Below are 26296 nucleotides of genomic sequence, written 5' to 3'. Positions count from 1 at the left end.
AGATTTGAAGTAGAGTCTGACAATTTAATGTTTACCAAGTTATTCTGTATGACTCAATGTTCCAATTTCCTTTGAATGTCAAAGCAATTTTAAAAAAAATAACTTTACCAGGTTTCTGGCCTTGTTCCATTTTTCTGAAGAAAGTACAAACATTGACTTTTATCAACATGTAATCTGGTTATTCTTTAGAAAAAACTAAACCCATTTTGTAAACTTCTGAACAATTTCCCACAAGGTCAATGCACATATACATTTGCCTTTCAATGTAACACTTAGAGGTTTTATGATGTCAACAATCATCTTGATGAAAAGATGCAATTAAAATACTATAAACATTAATGGATCTGCAACAGGTCTTTTTTAAAGTTATCTATTTCATTTTAATACTCAGAAATAACTTTCTAGTACACACACACACACACACACTTTTGAAGAACAAGCTATAACCTCGCAACATAAACTCTATATAGACCAAGAACCTATTTTTTCACCCTTATGACAGAAGGAAAAAAACAAACAAAAAATACATTCCTATTGCTTGAAAAAATGTATTATGAAATATTTCACTCAAAAATACACAAATATCTGGAGAATCCAAGATGGCTGCACAGGTAAACACCTAGCCGCAGCCACACACAACAATTTCAATAAAATACAACTAAAATATAAAATGGACATTACCCAGAACTACAGGAAAGTCGACTGACTGGGAATTCTACAACGAGAAGCAAGGAGAAAACCAGAAGGAAGAGCGGAGGAGCTGTAAAAGCCTAAGGAACAGAGACACGCGGCGCGCACTGAGAGGACTGAGCAGAAGAGGGGCGGCTGATTGCCTGGCTGGCGTTCACTAGCGGGAAGGAGATAAAAGCTCCGACTGTGCTGGGCCCCAGTTCCAACTGCTCTGAACCCCAGTTCTAGGCCAGACCCCGGGGACCCAGGCTCATCCAGAGGGAGCTGGGCTGTAAGGCGGAACCCCAGGGGAGTGGCGAAAGGAGGTCCCAGAGGCTCGCACATTGCTCGCAGAGAAGGGACGGTTGGCTGTGCCTCGGGATTACCCTGGCGGAAGGGAGACAAAAGCTCCAGACTGCTCTGAACGCCACCTCCAACTCCACTTCCAACTGAACTGAACCCCAGTTCCGGGGTCATTGGGGGAGAGACTAGACTGTTTGGTAGCAGGCGAAAATCAAGGGCACCTTTCTCTCAGAGGTGCTTGCAGTGAGTACTGAAGGACCCTGAGACCCAGAAGCCACATAGGGCAGGACTGATGGAAGCCAAAGCTGTAGGCTCCACCCTGAAACACCGCCCCATCAGGGAAGCTGCTTAAATGGGACAACAAAATAGATCACAAACGAAAGAAATGGAGGAAAAGAAGAGACTGGATATAGAGTTCAAATCTACGCTTATAAGGTTTTTCAAGAATTTCCTAGAAAAGGTCGATAAGACCTATGAGGATATGAAAAGGGATCAACTAGAATTAATAAGGAATCAACAAGAAATGATAAGGGATCAACAAGAAATAAAGAATACATTGTCTGAAATAAAAAAATATTATACAGAGTCCTAAAAACAGAATGGAAGATCGCAAGAATCAAGTCAAAGATTTGGAACATAAAGAGCCAGAAGACACTCCTCCGCAGAAGCAAGAAGACAAGAGAATCCAGAAAATTGAAGATAATGTAAGAAACCCCTGGGACAACGTCAAGCGAACCAACATCAGAATTATGGGGGTCCCAGAAGATGAGAGAGAGCAAGATGTCGAAAACATACTGAAAGAAATAGTGACAGAAAACTTGCCCCACCTGGTGAAAGAATTAGACTTACAAGTCCAGGGAGCGCACAGAACTCCAAACAAAAGGAATCCAAAGAGGACCACACCAAGACAAATCATAATTAAAATTCCAAGAGCAAAAGACAAAGAGAGAATATTAAAAGCAGCAAGAGCAAAGCAGGCAGTTACCCAAAAGGAGCACCTATACGATTGTCAGCTGATTTCTCAACAGAAACCATGCAGGCCAGATGGGAATGGCAAGAAATATTCAAGGTGATGAATAGTAAGAACCTACAGCCAAAGATAATCTACCCAGCAAAGCTATCACTCAGAATCGAAGGTCAGATAAAGAGTTCACTAAAAAAAAAAGCTAAAGGAGTTCATCACCACCAAACCAGAATTATATGAATTGCTGAAGGGGGTTCTTTCAGAAGAGAAAGTAAACAAAGATAAAAATTATGAACAACAAATACATAACTATCAACAAGTGAATCTAAAAACCAAGGAAATTAAAAAAAAAAAAATCTGATGAACAATAGTAACTGGTGAATATAATAGAATCAGAGGTATGGAAGGGGAGTGAACTGATGATCCTTGGGGAAAAGGGGAGAGGGGGATGTGGGAAGAGACTGAACATAAACTGTGCACCTATGGATGAGGACAATGGGGGGTGGGGAAAGGGCAGAGGGTGGGATGGGAACCTGGTGGAGGAGAGCAACGGAGGGGGGGTGGGAAAGGAACATTTGTAATAATATGAACAATAAAAATTTATTTTTAAAAAAAATACACAAAAATCACATAACACTCATTAACTCACCAACAAGCTTTATCAAATCTTTATGCCCATTTAATTTAAAATATTTTAATATTACAAATTTAATTGAAGCACTCAATCCCATTTCCCTTCTCTCCACCCCAGGACTAATCAAAACTCAAAGGTTTTGTTCATTTTTGCCATACTGCATGTCCTTATTATACATGTAAAGACAACTGTTTTTGAATATTTTTAAAAATATATTTTATTGATTTTTTACAGAGAGGAAGAGAGAGGAATAGATAGCCAGAAACATCGATGAGAAAGAATCATCGATCAGCTGCCTTCTGCACACCCCACCAGGGACGTGCCTGCAACCAAGGTACATGCCCTTGACCAGAATCGAACCTGGGACCTTTCAGCCCGCAGGCCAACGCTCTATCCACTGAGCCAAACCGGTTTTGGCTCTTTTGTAGTATTTTAAACTTTATGTAACTATCATATAATATTCCTGTTGTTTTCACTTAACATCTTTGAATATTACTCACATCCAGACAAGAAGCTCTAATTCACTAATATTCCATAAGTTACCTATTCTTTTTGTTGATACTATATAGATTGTTCTTAATGTATCCCTATAAGAAACAATGCTGCAACAAAATACTCTTAAAAATGTCTCTTTAAAACAGAGAAGGAGGCATGATCAGATTCAAGTTTTTCAGTTTTTGTTTTGATTTAGCTAATACACTTCATAGGTGGTGCTATGAACTTTCATCAGAAGACGTATAAGTATTTCCGGTGGTTCTCTCTTCTGTGGCAGTAGCAGTAGTGATATCATCAGGGATTACAAAATGGCAATATAATTATTTCATTCCTTCTTCATTTATTAGCTGGACTAGTCCTTTAAGGTAAGGTGACCAGACGTCCCGCTTTTGGTGGGACAATCCCGACTTTTAACAATTTGTCCCACGTCCCTCGGCGTTTTAAAAAAGTCCTGATTATTTCAACATTTAATCAACATAAAAAATACTAGATATTTTATATCTTTTGTACTAAGGCTTCAAATAAGTATGCATTTTATACTAATAGTATACCTCAATTTGTACACTACATATCTATCAAAAATATTTGGCCGTATTTCATAAAATTTACAATTGATGAAGTGAGGTTCACATGCCCAAATTATCTAAAACATATTTTAAACCTTTCCAATAACTGCATCAAGTACCTTCCCCCCAAAATTTATTTTCCTTTAACATTTGCCTCAGTTGAACTAGCCACATTTCAAAAGACCAATGGCTACACAGCTAGTGGCTATCATAATAATGAACAGTAGGTTCATTGTGCAGTTCTAACAAATACAATGCAGTTAAAAAGTGACTATTTTTACACATAATTAAATGAAAATAGCACTATGATTCAGACATGCAAGTGAGAGACTCCAGATAGGAACCTTTTTATGGGTACTTCATACAGGAAATTCCTATGGGTGGGGTACCAAATTACTGATATGCAAAGGGCCATGATTTATTCAAATAAAGGAAACAAAATAAGGAATTTAAAATTATGATTTGTATTCCCACTCAGAAAAATCTTTATTTTTTGTTCCAAAATTTAGTACAATTATCCTTGAACATTATTAACTCTTTCCACCTAACAAGTAAATGTTTTATCAAACAATTAAGTTCCAAAACACCCAAAACTGCCACTTAAAGAGCGTATACCATGTTATAGAAGTAAATTCTAGAAATATATAGAGAGCTCTTTTTACAAAATAAAATATCACCTACATCTTAAATCTATCCCATGATTTTAAGAGTTTATCCTCAGTCCGTAGACCGACGCTCTACCACTGAGCCAAACCGGTTTCTGCAAGAGTTTATCTTCAAAGAACTCCCTTGGGAGTATGTAAATCTACTGTATCAAAGATGTTAACAGTGATTATCTCTGAGTGGAGGACTTTTATAGTACAGCATATCAGATTTCTGTAAATCTAACCTAATGTGTCTACTTAAAATAAATTAAGAAGAATATACGAACAAATGTTTGCTTTATATTAACTGTCATGCACCATATGAATAACTACCCAAATCAATTTTTGATGTGGTAAAAGCATATAACATTTTTATTCATAGGAGAACACTGCACTTTTTGCCTAATAGCTGGTCCTCCTTTCTGCTATTAACACCTCCATTTCCTTTGGTGAAGTAAAGCTCTTCCACTCTCAGTCATGTTTTTCTAGAGAGGCTGATCTCATTCATCCCCAGCCCCATGATGAGCATAAAACTAACCTAAGTCACTCTAATAAGATTCAATCCCATTATTTTTTTGTTTTAACTCAGGGTTGGGGAAAACTGCTTCTATTGAAGTTATAAAGCTCAATAGAAGATACACTGGTGGTTGTGTTTCCTAATACATTACACATATCAAAACAATAATATTTATCTTTGAATAATGGAAATATGGAAAGTATTTTTCTCCTTCTAGCTAGTGTTGCATATTCTATTTTAATTTTGCATTCTTTTCTTTAAAAAGACTACATATCATAAAATACAATTCTTAAAATTGAGTGAAATAAAATTTAGTAGCATTGCCCTGGCCAGTGTAACTCAGTGGTTAGAACATCAGCCAGGGCCCCACTTGATTCCCAGCCAACGTCACATACTTTGTTTGCAGGTTCCCCAGCCCCAATAGGGGCCCATTCAGAAATCAACGAGTCTCTCTCACATCTATGTCTGTTTCCTTCTTTTCTTTTCTTTTCTTTTCTTTTTCTTTCTTTCTTTCTCTCTCCCTCCCCCTCCCCACCTCTTTCTCTCTGACTTTCTCTCTCTCCTTACCTCCTTCCACTTTCTCTTAAAAAAAAAAAAAAAAAAAAAAAAATGGAAAAAATATCTTCAGGTGAGAATTAACAAAAAACATTTTTTTAATTTAATAATACTAATAAGAATTCCAAAGTAACCCACTGTATCCTTCTCTGAAAAGAAGAAAGCAGTTATAATAAAGAATATCAGGCTCAAAGCTGAGACTGGCTATATCAATATGCATTTGTGTGTGAGAGAGGATCAGGAGGCAGACCTGCACAGTGGTTGTAGCAATCAAAGAAAGCATGAGGTAATTAGGACAAAATCTTTAATACCATTATTTGGCAGCCACCTAATATCTTTTACTTAAAAACATCTGTCATGGGAGTTCCTTTTCATAATATGGTTCAGAAAGAAAATAATTAAGGACACATTTAGCAAACTTTCTTAAATACTCATTATAGTCCAGACCCTCTCAAAGAACAATCTACTGGTTAATCCTGGTCAATTTTTAGGAAGCTAGCTGCTACTACCGTGTTTCCCCGAAAATAAGACATCCTCCGAAAATAAGACCTAGCGCAACTTTGGGAGAAAAAATTAATATAAGACACTGTCTTATTTTCGGGGAAACAGGGTATCAAACATATTCTAACCCAGATTAGAATATAAGAGATTCCCAATGGAAAGAATTGATGGCAATATCACCCTTTTCTAGGTCTGCAGCTTTCTCTCTCAATTCCACCCTCAGTTCCACAGTGATCATACTACAAACTACCAAAAGAATCCTATCCTCCATGGTAGGAAAGAATTAAAGCCTCTGAGCTACTATCATTCAAACAAGAGTACCCTTGCTAGATGTGATCTCAGCCCAGCCTACCTGTCCAAAGTGAGCAGGATAGCCCAGCATGTGCATATATAGTAATTTTGCCACATTCCGACATCGGTATGTATTGTCTTCTTCTCTAAAAGATGACCGGATTGCAGCACATTCTTTCTGGATCATTTCTCGTTCTTCAGCTTGGGTCCGAGCTGTCCGGATGGTCCGGATCAGCTCCCGCAATCTGATGGGGGCTGGCATCCTCTGGATATGAAAAGACATTAAAGATGTTCACATATTTTTACTATTAAAACCATTCACACAACTTCCCAAATAAATTTCCGATTTTTAAGAATTCAAGCCTTGGCTCTCCCTCACAGGAGCAGGCCGAACCTTTCCCTTTCCCTTCCCCGTCCCTGCCCCAGGCACATTAATCACCATTAGCTTCCCCACTGCCAAGCTCCAAGGGCCCCGTCCTTTACCTCCTTTACCTCGAGAACTTGTTTCCTACACCCATTTCTTCTAGGAGTTACTCTATGATTTACCAAATAGATGTTCTCTTACAAAAAAATAATTTAAAAATTCAAGCCTTGCTAATCCATAAATACAAAGCAATTATTACATACAAACCCCTCAACTCGGTTAATTTCTGGAAAAAATACAAACTGAAGATGTTAAAGACATAGAATACACTAATATGTAAAGTCCATCACTAATAATCAAAATATCTTAGAAACTCAACTCAAATAATCATTAAAGTAATAAAGAACAGTTTATGACCTAATCTTAGAAAAGATATATTCTGCTCAGTTTTTGTTAAACTCAACATAGTTCAACAAAGTATCAGATGAGTATTGAATATAATCATAATCAAAGCTCAACTCAACAAAATGTCTGACAGTTGAAAAGACCAATTGTCAAGTTAAATCACCTTTCCAATAAATGGTAATCTTCTCAGAACACTTGGATACTTCTTGAAAATGTGTTGAGAAAAAAATAATAAAACAATCTCAGAAGATTATTAGTGTCATATTCTCATGAGTATTTTTAAAAGTAAAAAGTTTAAAAAATAATCTATAGCCCTAACTGGTTTGGCTCAGTGGATATAGCATCAGCCTGCGGAATGAAAAGTCCCAGGTTCGGCCCAAACCGGTTTGGCTCAATGGATAGAGCGTCAGCCTGCGGACTCCAGGGTCTCGGGTTCGATTCCAGTCAAGGGCATGTACCTGAGTTGCGGGCACGTCCCCAGTAGGGGGTGTGCAAGAGGCAGCTGATCGATGTTACTCTCTCATCGATGTTTCTGGCTTTCTATCCCTCTCCCTTCCTCTCTGTAAAAAATCAATAAAATATATTTTAAAAAAAAAGAAAAGTCCCAGGTTCGATTCGGTCAAGGGCATGTACATTGGTAGGGGGTGTGCAAGAGGCAGCTGATCAATGATTCTCTCTCATTGATGTTTTTAACTCTCTATCCCTCTCTCTTTCTCTTTGTAAAAAATCAATTAAAAAAAATATATTAGCCAAGACCGGTTTGGCTCAGTGGATAGAGCGTCGGCCTGCGGACTGAAAGGTACCAAGTTCGATTCTGGTCAAGGGCATGTACCTTGGTTGCGGGCACATCCCCAGTAGGGGGTGTGCAAGAGGCAGCTGATTGATGATTATATCTCATCGATGTTTGTAATTCTCTATCCCTCTCTCTTCCTCTCTGTGAAAAATCAATAAAAATAAAAAATAAAAAATAAAAAATAAAATATATATATTAAAAAAAAAAGGGGGGGGGGGCATGTACCTTGGTTGTGGGTACATCCCCAGTGGGAGATGTGCAAGAGGCAGCTGATGGATGTTTCTGTTTCTCTATTCCTCTCCCTTCCTCTCTGTAAAAAATCAATAAAATATATATTTTTTTAAAAAGAATCTATAATAGCCAAAACAATCATAAAAAAAAAAAAAGTTGGAAAACTTAAGCTACCTAATTTCAAGGAATACTACAAAGCCACAGCAATCAGGATACTGTGAAACTAAATTTAAAGGTAGAATTAGAGACCAGCCAGAATGGCTTAGTGATTGAGTGTCAACCTATGAACCAGAAGGTCATGGTTTCAATTCCCAATCAGGGCACATGCTGGGTTGTGGGCTCAATCCCCAGTAGGGGGCATGCAGCAGTCAGTCAGTCAATGATTCTCTCATTGATGTTTCTGTTTCTCTCTCTCTCTCTCTCTCTCTCTTTCTCTCTCTCTCACTCTCCCTTCCTCTCTGAAATCAATAAAAATATATATTTTTTTAAAGAGAGAGAGACTAATGGAGCAAAATAGAAAGTCTGGGAATAAACCCACACAAGTATGCTAAATGGTTTTCAACAAAGGAACCAAGGTTATTCATTAGGAAAAATGTAGTCTTTTAACAAATGGTGCTAGCACTGATGGATATTTATATGGAGAGGAAGGAGATTTATCCCTGGACCCTAATCTTACATAATAAACAAAATTTAATTTGAGTCTTCCAGTCAAGATGGGTGTAGGTAAATGCTGTACTCAACTCCTCCATGAGCACTTCAAAATTACAACCAAACTACAAAACCACCATCATTGAAAACTGTCTGAAATGCACATGAAGAGAAGAATTCCTATCACTAAGGATACAAAAGAAGCTGCACTGAGACTGATAGGAGGGGCCCAGGCACAGATTAGGTTGGTTTCACACCTACATATGGCCCTTAAAAATTGGGAGAGTTGTCTCTCTTCAGAAATCCCCCCTGAGGAATGAGGTATCCCAACCTCATGTTAGGCCCCCAGCCCAGGCATCCAGTGCTGGGAAGAGAAGTTCTCATAACTTCTGGCTGTGAAAACCAGCAGAGATTATGGCCAACTAAAACAAAGGGTTGCTGGAATCCCAAGTGTTCCTGTTAAAGAGCCAACACTCTCACATGCTGACAAGCTTACTCCTCAACAGGAGCTTGAATAGTCTGGCCCCAGGGCAAGGGATGGAGGGACAGCTTTCTCCCAGACAGAAATGCTGGCAGTGTTCCTTTGATGAGCCCTATCCCTGAGGCACAGGCTGGCACCATATCCCAGTTTCCTTCAAATCAGCTAACACTCTTTTGCCAGCCTTGGTGATTCCCTGAGACCTGACCACCCAACTTGAAGGCCCACCAAGCCCATTTCCAGTGGCTTTTCCATACAAATAGCCTGTGTTGGTTCATGCTATGGGCTTTCCTAAAATCTCTCAAAGGTTCACAAACCCCAAACAAGAAGCATCTGGCCTCAGTTCACAGGCAACTCCGAGCCCAGAACAAGTGGCAACCATCTACAGATCACTTTGTAGCTCATACCACGTGGCATTGGGCAGGGTACAGGCAGCAGCTGACCTTGGCCTGCATATCCCAAGAGGCTCCAGAACCAACGCCCCTGGTGGCCAGCTTCAGACCATATCAGAGAAACTCCGGAGGACCCCACAAATGACACACTCAAAGGGCAGGCTCAGCAGGCACCAGAGCAATGGTAAAGCAATTCCTGCCACCTGGGATCAGGCTTGTAGTATATAACATGATCCTTCTGAGGCAGTAGTACTGGTACCATTTTCCCCATCCGTTGATCTTGTGGCAGCTTTTGATCAGCACTTGCTTCTCTCTTTCTCTCCCAGTCTGGCCAGTAGCCACGCCTCCATTTCTCTCCAAGCATTACTATATGACCCAGCAATTGCTGTTCATAATTGCCAAAAAATGGAGAGAAAAAGATAGTAAATTAATAAAATGGAACACTATGTAGCAATAAAAAGGAACAAAATATTTCTACACACCATAAGAAGCACAGCTCTAAGACATTATGCCTAGTGAAAAAAAATGTCTCAAAAAGTTACATATTAAATAACTGCACTTATATTTTTCAAAAAGACAAAACTATAGTGATGGAGAAAAGATTAAATGGTTGCCAGTAAAGTTGAGGGTTCTAAAAAGGGACAGCATGATTATGTAAAAAAGTCTATTCTGCATGTATGTGTCCAATTTTCCCAACACAATTTATTGAAGGGATTGTCTTGACTCCATTGTATGTTCATGCCTCCTTTGTCGAACATTAATTGAGCATAGTGACTTGGGTCGGTTTCTGGGTTCTTTATTCTATTCCATTGGTCTAAATGTCTGTTCTTGTGCCAGTACCAGGCTGTTTTGAGAACAGTGGCTTTGTAATACAGCTTGATATCTGGTAATGCAGTACCATCTCACACCTGTCAGAATGGCTATCATCAACAAACCACAAGTGCTGGCGAGGATGTGGAGAAAAAGGAACCTCATGCACTGCTGGTGAGAATGCAGACTGGTGCAGCCAGTGTGGAGAACAGTATGGAGTTTCCTCAAAAAATTAAAAATGGAACTCCCATTTGACCCAGTGATCAAACTTTTAGGAACATATCCCAAGAAATTAGAAACACCAATCAGAAAGGATATATGCATTCCTATGTTCATAGCTGCACAATTCACCATAGCTAAGATTTAGAAACAGCCCATCAGCAGATGGGTGGATTAAAAAACTGTGGTACATCTACACAATGGAATACTACGCTGCAGTAAAAAAAAAAGAAGGATTTCTTACCATTTGCAACAGCATGGATGGAACTAGAGAGCACTATGCTAAGTGAAATAAGCCAATCAGAGAAAGATAAATATCACATGATCTCACTCATTTATGGAATATAATGAACAACTTAAACTTATGAACAAAACAGATCCAGAGACAGAGAAACATCAATCAGGCTGTCAAACCTCAGAGGGAAGATAGGGGAGGGAAGGGGTAAGAAGGACAAATCAACCAAAGGACTTGTATGCACGCATATAAGCCTAACTAACAGACACAGACAACAGGGGGTGAGGGCATGAGTGGGGGGTTGGAAGGGCAATGGGGGGGATAAGGACACATTTCTTATCCCCCCCCCCAATTGCCCTTAATCAATAAAGAAATATTTTTAAAAGGGCTGAATTATTGGAAGATGATGTAACCTCTCAAGGCGACTTCAATGAAGAGGTAACAAATTTTTAAATGTATAATGTTGGATTTATTTGCTTAATAATATTAGAATTAATCTCTACCAATTCCTATGTAAAACCATAAATATGTAATTATATGTTAATAGTTTAATATACAAATGATTGATGCTCAAGTTCTAAACAAACTAGAATATTTCAAAGTAATGAAATAAGTGTGAGCTAACCATATAATAGATTTGTTTACTATATATACAACATTGAAGGAAGTCACTTTATACTTGAAGACCAAATTAACAATTAAAGCTGATGTTAAAATCCAAATAAATAAGTAAATAAATAAATAATTTTTTTGAAAAAAAGAAAGTCTATTCTGAAAATTCCAGCCATCTCAAGTCCTGCAGAAGAGAGCAAGAAATTTCTGTCTATATTTTGGCCAAAGCACTGAAAGGAGGAAGGCACACCACAGAAACTATGCATTGGAAGAAACAGCTATTAAAGTAAAACAATTACAAGCAAAAGGACAAACAACTGAGGTACAGAATCAGGCCTACTAAGTTTGCCTTTCCTCCTGTCCTTCCACAAAGAAGACTTGGAGATCATGGTTTTATATATATACTAGAGGCCCCCTGCACAAATTCGTGCACAGGTAGGGTTCTGTCAGCCCACCTGCCCCACCCCCAATTGGGGGGGTGGGCTGATCAGGGTGGGGTTGGCTGGGGGGAGGACCCACAGATAGTTGGCCAACCGGCCCTGCATAGTCAAACTCCTGAATTCTTGGTCAAGTGAATAATTTGCATATTAGCCTTTTAGGATATTTTAAAAATATATTTCTTTATTGATTTCAGAGAGGAAGACGGATAGAGAGATAGAAACATCAATGATGAGAGAGAACTACTGACTGGCTGCCTCCTGCACAACCTCCACTAGGGATCGAACCTGCAACCCAGGTATGTGTCCTTGACCAGACTCGAAACCAGGACTCGTCAGTCCACAGGCCAATGCTCTATCCACTGAGCCAAATCAGTCAGGGCTAGTTTTATATTTTGAATGAAGAGGTTTTTTTAAAATCCTCACTTGAAGCCGAAACCGGTTTGGCTCAGCGGTAGAGCATCGGTCTGTGGACTGAAAGGTCCCAGGTTCGATTCCGGTCAAGGGTATGTACGTTGGTTGCGGGCACATCCCCGGTAGGGGGTGTGCAAGAGGCAGCTGATCGATGTTTCTCTCTCATCGATGTTTCTAGCTCTCTATCTCTCTCCCTTTCTCTCTGTAAAAAATCAATAAAATATATTTTTAAAATAAATAAATTAATTAATTAAATAAAATCCTCACTTGAAGACATGCTTACTGACTTTAGAGAAAAAGAAACATCGATGTGAGAGAGAAACATCAACCAGTTGCCTAGTAATGTGTCCTAACCAGGAATGGAACCCACAATCTTTCTGTGTACAGGACGATGCTCCAACCAAGCCATTCTGGCCAGGGCTTGAATGAAGATTTTTGAATGGTAGGTCAAAGTTCTTAAATCTTTCAAATACGTACTCTTAATATCATGATGTTTTCCTCAGATGGTTTCTATAAATCATGAAAATCCCATTTAAAAAAAAAACAAAACATATCTTAAAGAAATATTAGAGCCAAAACATTAAAAGAAAGATCCTAATAATTAACTATCATCGTCATCCAAGCAACTCAGGGCAAACCATCTGACTTCTCTAAGCCTCTTTTCCATCAACTAATAAATAAGGGCATGGAATTACCTCTAAAAATTCATGCAAACAAATATTTAATGAACACCTTACTTATCATCCTATTTTCAGTTTGTTAATTTTAAAAGTGTCATTCTCTGTATATCAAGTGTATTCCCCCTAACAGATAAATACTGTCAAGCAGTTCTCTATAAGGAATCAACAAAATGAACTTCAATAAGGAGTAAATGTATCATATACTCTACTTAAGTGAAATACAGCTATAAGTTTGAGAATCTTGAATTCAGAAAGGGGCAGGAATAAGATCTATACTTTCTCATCCAAAACCTTTAAGGCAGAACTCAGAATTTTCTGAATTTTAGAAAGGTAACACAGTGTAAATACTATATATCATAACTGGTCCACCATGTCTGGGGCAGCAGTTTCATTATCAAACAATCATTCTACAACACATATGAATATTCACAGCAAAATAGAGAAATAAATATTAACAGCCTCAAGTCTGGTCATATCTGAATTCAACACCAAAAAAAATTATAAAGAACTCTTGGTTTTCGGAGTTTTTTGGATTTGTGAAGTGAGATAAAGGATTGTAAACCTTTATTCTTATTCAATGACTCTTATTATTATTTAAAATGATTCTCCTGGAGTAAAATTATCTGGATTTGAATCCCAGCTCTATCACTTATTAGCTGTGTCCTTGAGTAAGTGGCTTAACCTCTCAGAGCTTCCATTTTCTCATCTGAGAATACATGTGAAATTCTTAGCACTGCCTGGTACATAATAAGCACTAAACAAATGTTGGCCATAATGTTGGCTATATAAACTACCCTTACATAAATTAAACTTGCACAAAAACAAGTTGCAGTAACATTTATAACGTTTTAAAACATGTAAAAGAATCTATTCTTTAGAAATATAAAAATGCAGCAAGAAAATAAGAATATACATGTGAAAGATAAAGATCAAATCCAACACAGTGACACCTCTGGAAGGGAGGTGAATATGATCAGGGACAAAGTAATACAGAAGAGCCCTAATGGCTTGGCTTAGTGATTGAGTGTTAACCTATAAACCAGGAGGTCATGGTTCAATTCCCAGCACATGGCTGGGTTGTGGGCTTGATTCCTAGTGGGGCCGTACATGAGGCAACCAATCAATGATTCTCTCTCATCTACACTAATAAAAGACTAAGATGCAAATTGACTATCAGCCAATCAGGAGTGGTTATGCAAATTAACCCAACAAAGATTGCAGGTTAATTTGCATGCACAGGTGCTGAGTGGCTGGGGGCAGGGCGGGATGCTTGTATCGTCTCGTCGCCATGGTGATGATGCAGGCATTTAGCACCTCCCAGCCACTCCTAGCCTCTGGGCAGTGTGGGAAGCAGAAAGGAGGCTCCGGGCTTGGAGCAAAGGAGGTGCCGGCAGCCAGGGAAAGGAAGGCCCATTCTTTCATGAATCTTTGTGCATCAGGCCTTTAGTCCTATATAATAAAAGGCTAATATGCAAATTGTCCCCTTGGGAGTTCGACCACTGTGCACTGACCATCAGGGGGTGGAAGGGAACGAAGGAAGGCCCTAGCCAGCAGCCAGGAACCAGGGAAAGAAAGGCCCCAATTGCCGGCCAGGTCTAGGGACCCTACCCATGCATGAATATCATGCACTGGGCCTCTACTCATTGATATTTCTCTCTCTCCCTCTCTTTTCCTTTTTGAAAACAATAAAAATACATTTTAAAAAATAAAAGAAAAAAAAGTGTTATAGAAGAGGCTTCAGCTATATTGGAGATATTTTACTTCTTAGATTAGGTTGCAGTTAAGTAAAGGTTTATTATTCTTAATCTGTTTTATCTCTGATATATTTCATATTAAAAATTTAATTCAAACATATCTAATTTACGTAAACCAAATAGTCTAGAAAACATAATCTACTTGCTTTTGTTACAATGTTGAGAATTTCCTTATTTTTTGAAAGTTTTTATTTGCTTTTAAAAATACTCAAGAACCACAAAATTCCTTAAAATACAACAGATTAAACACCTTTTATAAATAACAATAACAGCCGAAACTGGTTTGGCTCAGTGGATAGAGCGTCAGCCTGCAGACTGAAAGGTCCCGGGTTCAATTCTGGTCAAGGGCATGTACCTGGGTTGCAGGCACATCCCCAGTAGGAGGTGTGCAAGAGGCAGCTGATCGATGATTCTCTCTCATCGATGTTCTAACTCTCTATCCCTCTCCTTTCCTCTCTGTAAAAAGTCAATAAAATATATTTTTAGAAAAATAAAAATAAATAACAATAACAAAGTTTATCTTAAAAAAGAAAATAAGGTATTGGAATGGAAAGTAATGCCTCAGCTATACAGAACATAGCTGAGAATTCAAATCATTTTTATAATCTTGTGCAGCCAGTACCGAGACATACTAAACATCAACCCATTAAAACATCTACTTGACAAAGGTTCTCAAGGTCCTTGTTCAGCCTGTTCCAGACCAGAACAAATTAGAAAGCTGAAGGGGAAAGAGAGAAGGGTGGGGCGCCAGGAGACAGAAGCTGTTTTAGAAAAGGACACTGATGACAGTTTCAAACAAAACCTAACAGCAAGGGAAGAAACTAAAACAGCAACAAAACAAAAAACAAATAAATAAAACCTATATATAACAGAAATAATCATTCAAATAGAATAGCAAGATTAATAAATTCTAGAGATATGCAACACTGTGCCTAGTTAACAATCCTATCGAATCTCGTGCACTGGGCCTCTAGTACTATACTATAAAATATAAAATCTGTTATGAGGCTAGATTTCAGGTTGTTGTGTTTTTGTTTTTGATTTTTTAATATATATTTTATTGATTTTCCACAGAGAGGAAGGGAGAGGAATAGAGAGCTAGAAACATCAATGAGAGAGAAACATCGATGTTGTTGTTTCTCTCACATCAATGTTTCCCTTTGTCTTTCCCTCTCTCTTCTACTCTCCCAAAAAAATCAATGGAAAAATATCCTCAGGTGAGGATTAACAAAAACATAATAATAAAAAAATAAATTAAAAAAGATAACAATTGCATCTGTGGAATACCGGTAACCCATTTCTAAACATTTTATAATCCATCAAAAACTGAGAAAGATATGTTAAGTCTAACATTTTGACTGTGTTTCTATTCATCTCACCTTTTATATCTAAATATTTATATTTAGAGGTTCAATTATTTTTTTTCAATGCCTGTTCTTATGTTTTATATTCACATGGTTTGTACACTGTATCAAATTAAATGTCCCGCTTTAGGATAAGGATGAACAGAGAACAGAAAAAAATTAAAAGTCTGACTTGTTAAGGTATAGGGATTATAGATTATTGTATTTCTATTTCATTAGTGGTTATTTGGCAGATACGGTGAAAATATAGAGGAACTTTTTGAAAAAAATTTATGCAAAATGGTTAAACAAAATGAGGTGTTGGAGTTTTAACTAAATTAGATTACCCAAAGAATAATCAAAATAATAAATGATTACAGGAAATAAAACTTTAAACAGAGAGACAAAAACAATCACTAAGATTCCAGCTGTGAGAAAGGCATCAAGACTCAATCCTGCTCAGTTAACATTCTTCCCACTTCTGAGCTCATGCTACTGGGCTGTGTGAGCGACTGACAGCCAAAAGTCAAGAACATATTAAGAATATTGATCAAGAACATATAACAAAACAAAAAGAACTGGGCTCCTGCTGCTATGTGATCCTTCTTCCCCTAAACCTAAAGCGATTTTGAGCTCTAAATCTAAAGAGAATTCTAAATTAAAAGCAAATTTTCAATATTAAAATCACCTCCTTTCCTACCCAACACAAAGACTGTATTTGAATTCTTCCTTTTACACTATAAGATTCAAGAAAAGAAATTAGATTTCAATTAATTTTGTCAATATAACATCTAGTCACAGAATTGTAAGTATGGCTGAGAATGCTGAAGGGACCTAAGTTAACACTAAGCAAAATGCTCCAATAAAGGTTTCATGCTTTCTTTCTCACATTCTCCATATAGACTATTATATTATGCTCCACACAGAAGCCCTATTTCATATTTTTATTCCATACACACACACACACACACACACACTTTGACAGCTGATAGTTCAATTTTGAAAATGAAATGTACTTTAATAAACACTGCCTTTATAATTATTCAAAGTATGTATATACATTTTTGGGATAAATATGTATGTATTTATAAATATATGTTTTTATAAATATATTTATGCATTAAAGGAATATATTCATATATAAATTCCTTTAATGCATTTACAACTCGCAAAATATTATGGCCAAATGAATAAGAATACTTAATAGTTAGGAAGTTTACACCAATTAATCAATAGTATTAAGCTTCAATCAGACTTTTACTTTCTAATATTATCTTATAGGTACCAACTGTTATTAATTAACTTAGCAAATTTTTTTCACTGTCTTTGTGTTTTTCTCTCTGGGGGTGGGAGAACAGAAGTACAGGTTCTATTTTCCCTGCATGAAGAAATGTGTTTATAGAAGGGAAATGTTCTACAGAATGAAGAAAAGGGGAGATCAGCATTAGTACATCACTGTTTGAATGAGAGAGATTAAATCTGGAGATAAGTATTTTGGTCACTGAGGGGCAAACACCATTGTGGGACAAGGACAGTTCTTCCATCAGGTTTTACTACAGACTAGAATGATGGAACACTCAAGACCATCCAACTTTATATGCTTTGGTCTTAGGCTTACAATTTAACTTTCTGATTAACAGCCTTCTCAAGCACCTTGCCTCCTAAGTACCTCCATACAAGGAACAGGGTGCCCTGGAAAATTGATACAGGTAATAAATGCTTAGCCCCTTGTGAATCACAACACTGTCATTCTAACTTACACATCAATGAGTTTGCTTAGGCTGAATCATTCCTACGTGAAATACTGAAATGGAATTTCTTGATCTTCAAGGCTAAGGAGAAGTCTGTTCCACCACATTGAGATACCACCACACTAGCTAGGCAGCCAGCTGGCATTCCTAAAGGTCTTAAAAGCAATTCTCCCTAAAATACAACAGTAATTAATATGCTTAATCATCCATACCCAAAATTCACCAAATCTGAGATTTTAAAAATAGGTGTATGCAAATACCCCTAGTGAACAATTCAATTGCATTAAGATGCATGAAAACCAGTAAAGGCCAAGCAATGATAAATAGGATCAAATCTAACCTGACACTAATAAAATAAAAAATGTTTTCACTTTCCCTACCTCAATTGTCAAGAATTATCACAAAATTCTCAAAACAAGGTCTTAGTTTTTAAATATATTCCTGAAAGGGCATAATAATAAATGTTAAGAGAGACTATCAACGACTAGTGTGAATATAGATACCTTTTTAATTTCTGTATGTTTTCTGATATCTTTCAAATAATTAACATGTATTATGAGCAATAAATCTTGCTTTAAAATTCAAAAAAATTTTAACAAAAACCAGAATGGATAAAGTGAAATTGTAAACTTTCAAAATAATAAGATGGCAGTCATTCTAAAAGAACAGTCACATTTATCTAAGTTTATTTTTCGGATGGCATTAGAAAGTTTTATAAGTGACTTCATACTAAGGTAAGTTTTCCCTACTATATTCTTCATGAATCCAAGTTGTTTTAATTTGGGATACTAAGAAAGGGCTAGGGCAGGGATGGGAAGACTATAGGAAATTAAAGAACCTTTTTAAACCAAAGTTTTTGACATAAGTTAGAAAGGGAAAAAGTCCCTTGACAATAGTGTCAAAAACTTCAAAATATCTAGGAATAAATTTAGCAATAAAGATATTGGAACTAGGTGAAGAAAACTATTAAATCACTGAAACCTTTACTGAAGGACCTAAAACTAAAACCAGACCTGAACAAATGGAAATTCATCATAATAAAGAAAAATTATCATCATTAAAAATATCACACCTCCCAAAATTAATATATGAATATAATGCAATCCAAATAGTAGACTTTTTGACGTTTTCTGAAGTCAACAGAATTATTTTCAATCAATATAGATATAAGAATAAATGTTTGCCGAAACCGATTTGGCTCGGTGGATAGAGCATCGGCCAACCCGACTGAAAGGTTCCAGTTTCTATTCTGGTCAAAGGCATGTACCTTGATTGCGGGCACATCCCCAGTGGGGAGTGGGGAGTGAGCAGGAGGCAGCTGATCCATGTTTCTCTCTCATCGATGTTTCTAGCTCTCTGTCCCTCTCTCTTCCACTCTGTAAAAAATCAATAAAATATATACTTTTTAAAAAGAATAAATGTTTAAGAATAGTCATCCACAGCCTCTGCCTTGATTGCACAAAATGTCAGTACGAGGAGTTGGAGGCAGCTGATCAATGTTTCTCTCTCATCAATGTTTCTCTTTCTTCCTCTCTCTCTCTGTCTCTCTCTCTCTCTCTGTCTCTCTCTCGCTCTTCCTCTTTCTCTAAAGTCAATAAAAACATTTTTTTAAAAGAAATAACCAAACGGATTTTTTTTTTAAAGAACGGTTTATTTAGGCCTGACATATTTGGCTCTCTATTCAAAGGAAAACCCCAAGACACCCCCTCCAACACTCTTCATACCATATAAAAAATTTACAGTTCCGAAGATTTAAGTTCATGTCTTTCTCATATTTACTCTTCCCAAGAATACATAACATTAACCTCACAGCTAGAAAAGCTGAAAAGCCTAGGATGGTTGCCGTCTGCATGAAGCTTTTGCATAAGAAAAAGTCTGAGTTGCCGAAACCGGTTTGGCTCAGTGGATAGAGCATCAGCCTGTGGACTGAAAGGTCTCGGGTTCGATTCTGGTCAAGGGCATGTACATTGGTTGCGGGCACATCCCCAGTAGGGGTGTGCAAGAGGCAGCTGATCGATGATTCTCTCTCATCGACGTTTCTAACTCTCTACCCCTCTCTCTTCCTCTCTGTAAAAAATCAATAAAATATTTTTTTTTAAATCTAAGTAAATCACAAAGAGTAAAAGATTACAGCAATTTCAGAATTAAATAAATAATTTTTCAAAGACGTGAAGACAAGGTTTTGTATATGTTTCCTACACCTGAAAATAAACTGCATTGACATCAACTCTACCAAGTAAATGGCCTGCAGTAGATTCACATAATTCACTCAGCACCCGACAGCTTTTGGCTCTAGAATCAACCAATTACCATATAGCTGAGCACCTGAACAGTTTTTTTCATACTGTTTTCATTCATATAATCTACTCCACAGAGTAGCTACTAAGTGTCAGGCACTATGCTGTGTACTAGGGATACTCCAAATTAGATGGTTCTTATCTTCTGAAGACTGGGGGAAGTAGACAGTAAGTACTAAAAAGGGCTGCACCTCTTTGCCTGGGGGGATAGAAAGAAGGAAGAACAGGTTCGCTGGTGCAGGGAGAAAGATTCCAGGTATAGGAAGAACAGGTATAAGGAGAATGAAAGAACATGGAGTATTCAAGGAACAGCAAAAACTTCAGTATATGGAAATAAAAATAATACAACTACATGCTAATAAAATCAAATTGTAAGCTACTTCCTCATTCTACTTTCTAAAATAATCAACATTTATTAAGCTTTCATCATGGAAAGTTTTTAAAGAAAATACAGAGGTGAAGCATTAACTGGTAGAGACAAATACACATTTATAAGACACCACATATATTTGGTACTATCAGAAATAAAGGTTCTCTCCTCTTAAAATACTTTCCTTCAAGGATCATACAAAAAAACTAATACCAGCCAAGATTCAATTACTCTACACAGTGTGCCTAATTATTTTCAGCATTCATCTCAAACCAGTGTTTTGACCATATTTTTTTATCTTTAGATTATTTTTATTTTTATATGTACACAGATAATAATTTAATTGACCATATTTTTAAAGTATCATGTATTCAAAATTTTCATAAAGTGAGAAGGGAACCAAATCTTTTGTACAGACTTCTAAAAAGGAATAAAAATTACCTTCCCTTCTTTTTCTTCAGCTTAAAACTGAACCATTTCCCAATAGTGAGGTTTAGTAAATAGTTTCACTAAATTGAGCCGTAAACACACTAATGGAACTTCTTTTAATTTGAGGTATACAACTAACTGTCTGGTCATTTACAAGTTAGATCTCATAACCAAATACATCATCTATTCTATGGCAGTCTTTATTTTAACCCAAAGGCTTTTAAAAATGAATGTGCAAAAAATTTACAGTTCCAAAGATTTAAGTTCATGTCTCTCTCATATTTACTCTTCCTAAGAATACATAACATTAACCTCAAAGCCAGACAAAGCTGAAAGCCTAGGATGGCTGGTACAAAGAAAATATAGTCAGCTACAACAAGCAAGCTGAAGTGAGCAAAGCATTTGTATCAGGTTACACAGTGACTGTCACTCTGTGACAACAGAGAAAGGGGGGTAGAAACTACTTGCCTTTAAGATGTCTTTAAATATTCATTATGTACAAAAGTCACAAATATCTTCTCCGCCTTTTAAAAAATGAATTTTTTCCTTCTAAGTCTATTTTTCACTGACAACATTTATAACTTATTAATAAATTTCTTGCTCCAGTGGTTTCAGTGGGCCAAAAAACAAACAAAGACTTCTAAGTACCTTGTGATAAAACAGCATTTGTTTCATCACATTATCCTAAACCTTGCACTTTTACACAAATGTTAGCTGATCCTGACTCAAATTTGGCAAGTATGTTTTTTATTTACTTACTTACTTACTTCAGGGCCCTTCAAACATGGATGTGACTGTTCTAGTAACCAGAATTCATACCAAATTAAGTGGGATGTGCTACTCCTTCAGTGAAGAAAAAATCTTATGCATATTTTAAAAATAGAAATGACTGCCTTTACAAAAAATAAGATTTTCTATGCAAAAAGGCAAATGAAAATATTCTGCTACTGTTTGACAAAGATGATTTTCAAATTCTGTAAGCCAAGAAATATAAGAGCTTAGATCAATCTACATGTTCTCCTAATTTTAAAATTGCTTGCTACTTTAAATATTATCCTGAATGAAACTGAATAAAAGTAACAAAGGGATGGAGAAAAGCAAATAAAAATTGAATCATAAACACCAAAAACAGCTAAACAAGTTGCTGGAGTTTGAAGAAAAGTTATTATTGTAGATTTTCTGACACTAAACCCAAATAATAATTTAAAAATTTTTATATCAATTAAGTCCCTCTGTATACACAAAACTTTTAAGTCCTCATCAAATAGGAATTAAGCATTTCAAAAATCTGTTTTGGTAAATAGCTTCCCAATTTTTTAATTAAAAATAATCTTTTGAGTCCTAGCCAGTTTTTTTCAGTGGATAGAGCACCCTGAAGGATCAGGTCAGTTTTTAAAATTAGGAGAACATGTAGATTTATCTAAGCTCTTATATTTAATTCCGGTCAAAGGCACATACCTTGGTTTCAGGTTCAATCCCCACCCTGATTGGGGGGGAAAGAGGGAGTGTGGGAGGCAACCAATTGTATCTGAGTCTTCCACCTCCCTTCCACTCTAAAAAAAAAATCAATGGAAAAATATCCTGAGGTAAGAATTAATAAAAAAACAAACCTTTTGGCGGAGACCGGTTTGGCTCAATGGATAGAGCTTCGGCTTGGGGACTGAAGGGTCCCGGGTTCGATTCCGGTCAAGGGCATGTACCTTGGCGGAGGGCATATCCCCAGTAGGGGGTGTGCAAGAGGCAGCTGGTCGATGACTCTCTCTCATCGATGTTTCTAACTATCTCTCTCCCTTCCTCTCTGTAAAAAATCAATAAAATATATTAAAAAAAAAAAAAAAAACCTTTTGAAAAAATACTTTTTCAACTTTTTCAATTGGTATAAAAAGTTTTCATAAATCATAAAAACCCGGGTTTTTGTTTTAGTACACCACTGATTTCAAGACTACTTTAAAAAATAAACAGAAGGTCACCAAAGGTTTTGCTGACAATTTTTATACTTTACAGTTTCACTCTCAAATCTAGAGCTTGCTGTCAATGAAACAGACCAAAGAACTGCTCCCAAAAGAAAATGAATTGTTTTCCGAATAATAATTTCAAGTATAATCTCCACAAGGTTAGACAAAGCAGACATTCAAATCTGTAGGTTCTAATCAATCAACAGTACACTAAACACCATTTTGCTTATAATTTGTAAGACAAAAAGACTCTTTCTCCAATTGAATGCAAAACATTTAAATACCAGTACAGTGTGCCACAAAATGAACTGAGTTAAATAAGACCTATCTAATAGCTCTTCCAATGCCTTGTTTTAATGCTGTATCTCAGAGATGAAACACTTCAGTAGCAGTAAATGAGTGAGTGTTCCACAATGTTTGGTACTTGACAGTTGCTTTAAATCAGAGGGCCATTGGGGTCTTTATAACATCATTCGCTTAATTTAATTAATTTAATATAAATTCATATTGCTATGAAAAAAAGCTCCTTGATAATTTCGAGCCCAGCCTGCGGTTGCCTTGGCAGGGACAGACCAAAGGAAGGGCCAGAAGTTCCCCACCCCGGCTTTAAACCAAAAACAAATAAATAACTCCATAGTTTCAGAGTAAATACACAAATAGTAACTAAGATTTTTTTTTTTTAAGTCTCCTTAAAACAAGTAAGAACACTGACTATTTACAATGAAAACATTCAGTCTTCTACTGAGACATCATATGACCAGTACAGGAAGGTACTACCTGATAACTGACGATAAGAAAAATGCATTTGTGCATGAACTGGAAGAATTAAAAGATTTGACCCAGTTCAAGTTATACATTTTCGTTTCAGCAGTCACTAGACTGTCATCTCAAATAAGTTACTGCTCTTCTGAAAATGTAAAAAAAAAACCCAGGCTAAGATGACACAGAGGTGATTCAATAACACACACTAACTTGAAATGTAGGAAGTCATCATGCTATACTGCACACACACTTAAGCACAGACTAAAAGTGGCGATGCCCAGGCCGGTGAGGCTCACCAGTTGAGCGTCCACCCAGGAACCAGGAGGTCGTGGGTTTGATTCCTGGTCAGGGCACGAGCCCTGATCCCCAGTTGGGGATGCGTGCAGGAGACAGCCACCGATGTTTCTGTCTCTCTATCGCTCTCCCTTTCTCTCTGACTCTCAAAATAAATAAAAACATTTTCTAAAGTGGTGAGATTATGGGTACCCGGAGAATCTACCTTTTTAAACTGAAGGTTAACGTGTATATATAGTCGAACAAATCTTATTGGGAGCAGAGGAATGAATCCAACTATCCCCTGGAAAATCCAAGTACTTTTTTAGAATCAGTCAACAAAGATCATTTCAGAGCAAAACACCTGAAAGTTAAGATCACTAAGAAATCTTCATTCAACTCCTCTGTTCTGTGAACTAATCCCTACAGTAGCCAACAAAAAAAAAAAAAAGTTGCATTCCTTTCTACCTTTATCAGATTAAGATTCTTCTTCACGAGCAGATTTCCATGCCCAAGGCCATATAACACCAAGAAAGATACATGAAGTGTCAATAAGTACCAAAAAGCTAAATGTTCAGCACTAGAAGGGATGCCGCAAATGAGAAAACACCTTGACAGCCTCCTCCCAACCTATTCCCCCAACAAGCCATTTAATCAGCTTTATAAGACACATTTACGGCAGAAGTTACACTCTGAGCGAGACGCCAGAACCCTGGCAGGAAAACAGAATCAACCGTCCCGACTCTTGGAGGCAGGCAGTCGGGAAGATTGGGAGAATTATTAGAAACTGGCGTCCGCAGGATCAGGAGTTTGAGAGAAGGGTAAGCGGTGTACTGGAAGGTGAGTTTAGACACACACACACACACACACACACACACACACACACACACACACACACGCCGGGGAAATTAGGGAAGAAGTTGGTGTCGGAAGACTAGGAGGAGGCGAGGCCCACGTCCGCGTCCGAGAGAGGACACGGCATTGCAGGTGCAGACAGCAATTCTCTTATGGCCTTTGGAAATGCCGAAGAGTTCTACCAAAGACCTGACTAGGGTGCAAGATGCAAAAATAAAATTAAAAAAAAAAATGTTGTTGATACGTGGCTCTCTGAATGAGCCCCCTTCCAAGAAGGGTCGCAGCCCGATCGAGTCAATGGGTCCAAGGAGGCGGGCACCGGCCGCGCAACTCCACCGGCGACGGAACGCAGTCGTGTGCGCACAGCCTCCCCGGTCCGAGGCCTCAGGGTCGGCCAGTAAGAACAGGAGCAGCGCCTGGGGCTCCGGGGCTCCGGGCCCCCCTCCTGGCCCAGCCTCTGTCCTCTCTTCTCACTCCCCCCTCCCAACCCCCCCACAACCTGGGACCGGAGCCCCGGAAGCTTCCGGCCGGGCGCTCCCGGCAGGCGTGGGGCACAAGAAGCAAAACGCTCGTAAGCGCTGCGAGTGACACTCACCGGCCCGAAACCTCGAATGAAACCAGCAGCTCCGGGGGCGGCGGCGGCGGCAGTGGCAGCAGGAACCGAACATCCAAAATGGCGGCTCCCTCGGCCACACCACCGCGACTGCAGGCGGAGGGATCCTCAGGAGGAAGGGGGTGTCGAACGGAGTTCACCCGCTACTGCCGAACACCTAGGTCCCTCGCTTCCTCTCCCGGTAGATCCCGCGTCCTCGGGCCGCCGACTCCCCGCGCCTCCCCTCGCCTCGTCCCCCGGAAAGCTCGGACCCCGCCGAGGACTATTTGCCAGGGAGGAGGTGACTGCTCCCGGCAGAGCGACGCAGAGCGTAGCGAGAGGTCGGGGCTGTCACTGATGACGCGAGACGCTGCTGCCGAGTCACCGCTGCGAAGGGTCTGAGCGAGAAAGATCCGGCTGACCCCGGAGCCCCGCGGACATTGGTTCCGCCTGGGCGGGGCGGGGCGGGCCGGGGCGGGGCGACCAGGAAGCGACCCGGCCACCTGAAGGGGGCGGGGCCAGCCCGGGAGCTAGGAAGTGGGAGAAGCCAAGCAGGTGGGGACCCGGAGCTCTGAGCTGGGGGGCTGAGCGGTCCGAACGCGCGAGAATCCCAAACTCGTTCCTATGAAACCTTAGCTTTTGCTTTTTCTTTTTTTTTTTAATTTAAATACATTTTATTTTTTTTATTTTATTATTTTTTTTTTTTAGACAACCTACATGACATGCTTCCCCCAGCTTTTTCTTTAGGTACAAGTCAGGAACATGCACCAGGTGGTTTGGGATTCTGTGGTTTCATGGTATCCTTTACTTTTAAAAATTAGAGGACGCCAGTTATTGCAGCCTGCATTGGACGAGTGGTGTAAACTCTTAGGGCCTCGATTTCCTCATCTATCAAAAGAGCTAAAAAAAAAAAAAAAAAAAAAAAAAAAAAAATCCTTCCAGAGGGGGCTTTCGGACTGACTTCATGAACTCATGACCTGATGAGCCCAAAGACAGCTACAGGGACTGGCTTGATGAATAATTACTAACACCTGATAGGGAATATTTTCCATGTGAAC

At 38.3% G+C, this 26296-nt stretch overlaps 1 protein-coding gene across 2 annotated transcripts in view; it reads right to left on the bottom strand.

Annotated features, from left to right (window-relative positions):
• The window catches only part of AP1G1 (adaptor related protein complex 1 subunit gamma 1), a gene marked incomplete at its 5' end in the record, with an annotated part of 70382 nt that extends 44766 nt beyond the window's left edge, over window positions 1–25616 (bottom strand). The window contains 2 exons of one of the 2 annotated variants that reach the window (XM_084906705.1): window positions 6201–6404; window positions 25242–25616. In XM_084906705.1, coding sequence (XP_084762831.1) covers window positions 6201–6401 — 201 coding nt within the window. Of the gene's footprint in view, window positions 1–6200; window positions 6423–25241 lie in introns of those variants that run through there. The other variant, XM_084906704.1, reaches the window with a different exon arrangement.
• Between the last annotated feature and the right edge of the window lie 680 nt (window positions 25617–26296).

This window comes from Pipistrellus hanaki (genome assembly GCF_964339955.1).
Source record: "Pipistrellus hanaki genome assembly, chromosome: 15".
NCBI lineage: Eukaryota > Metazoa > Chordata > Mammalia > Chiroptera > Vespertilionidae > Pipistrellus > Pipistrellus hanaki.
Note: the sequence above shows the minus strand (reverse complement) of the source record. Positions and strands in the feature narration are given on the sequence as shown.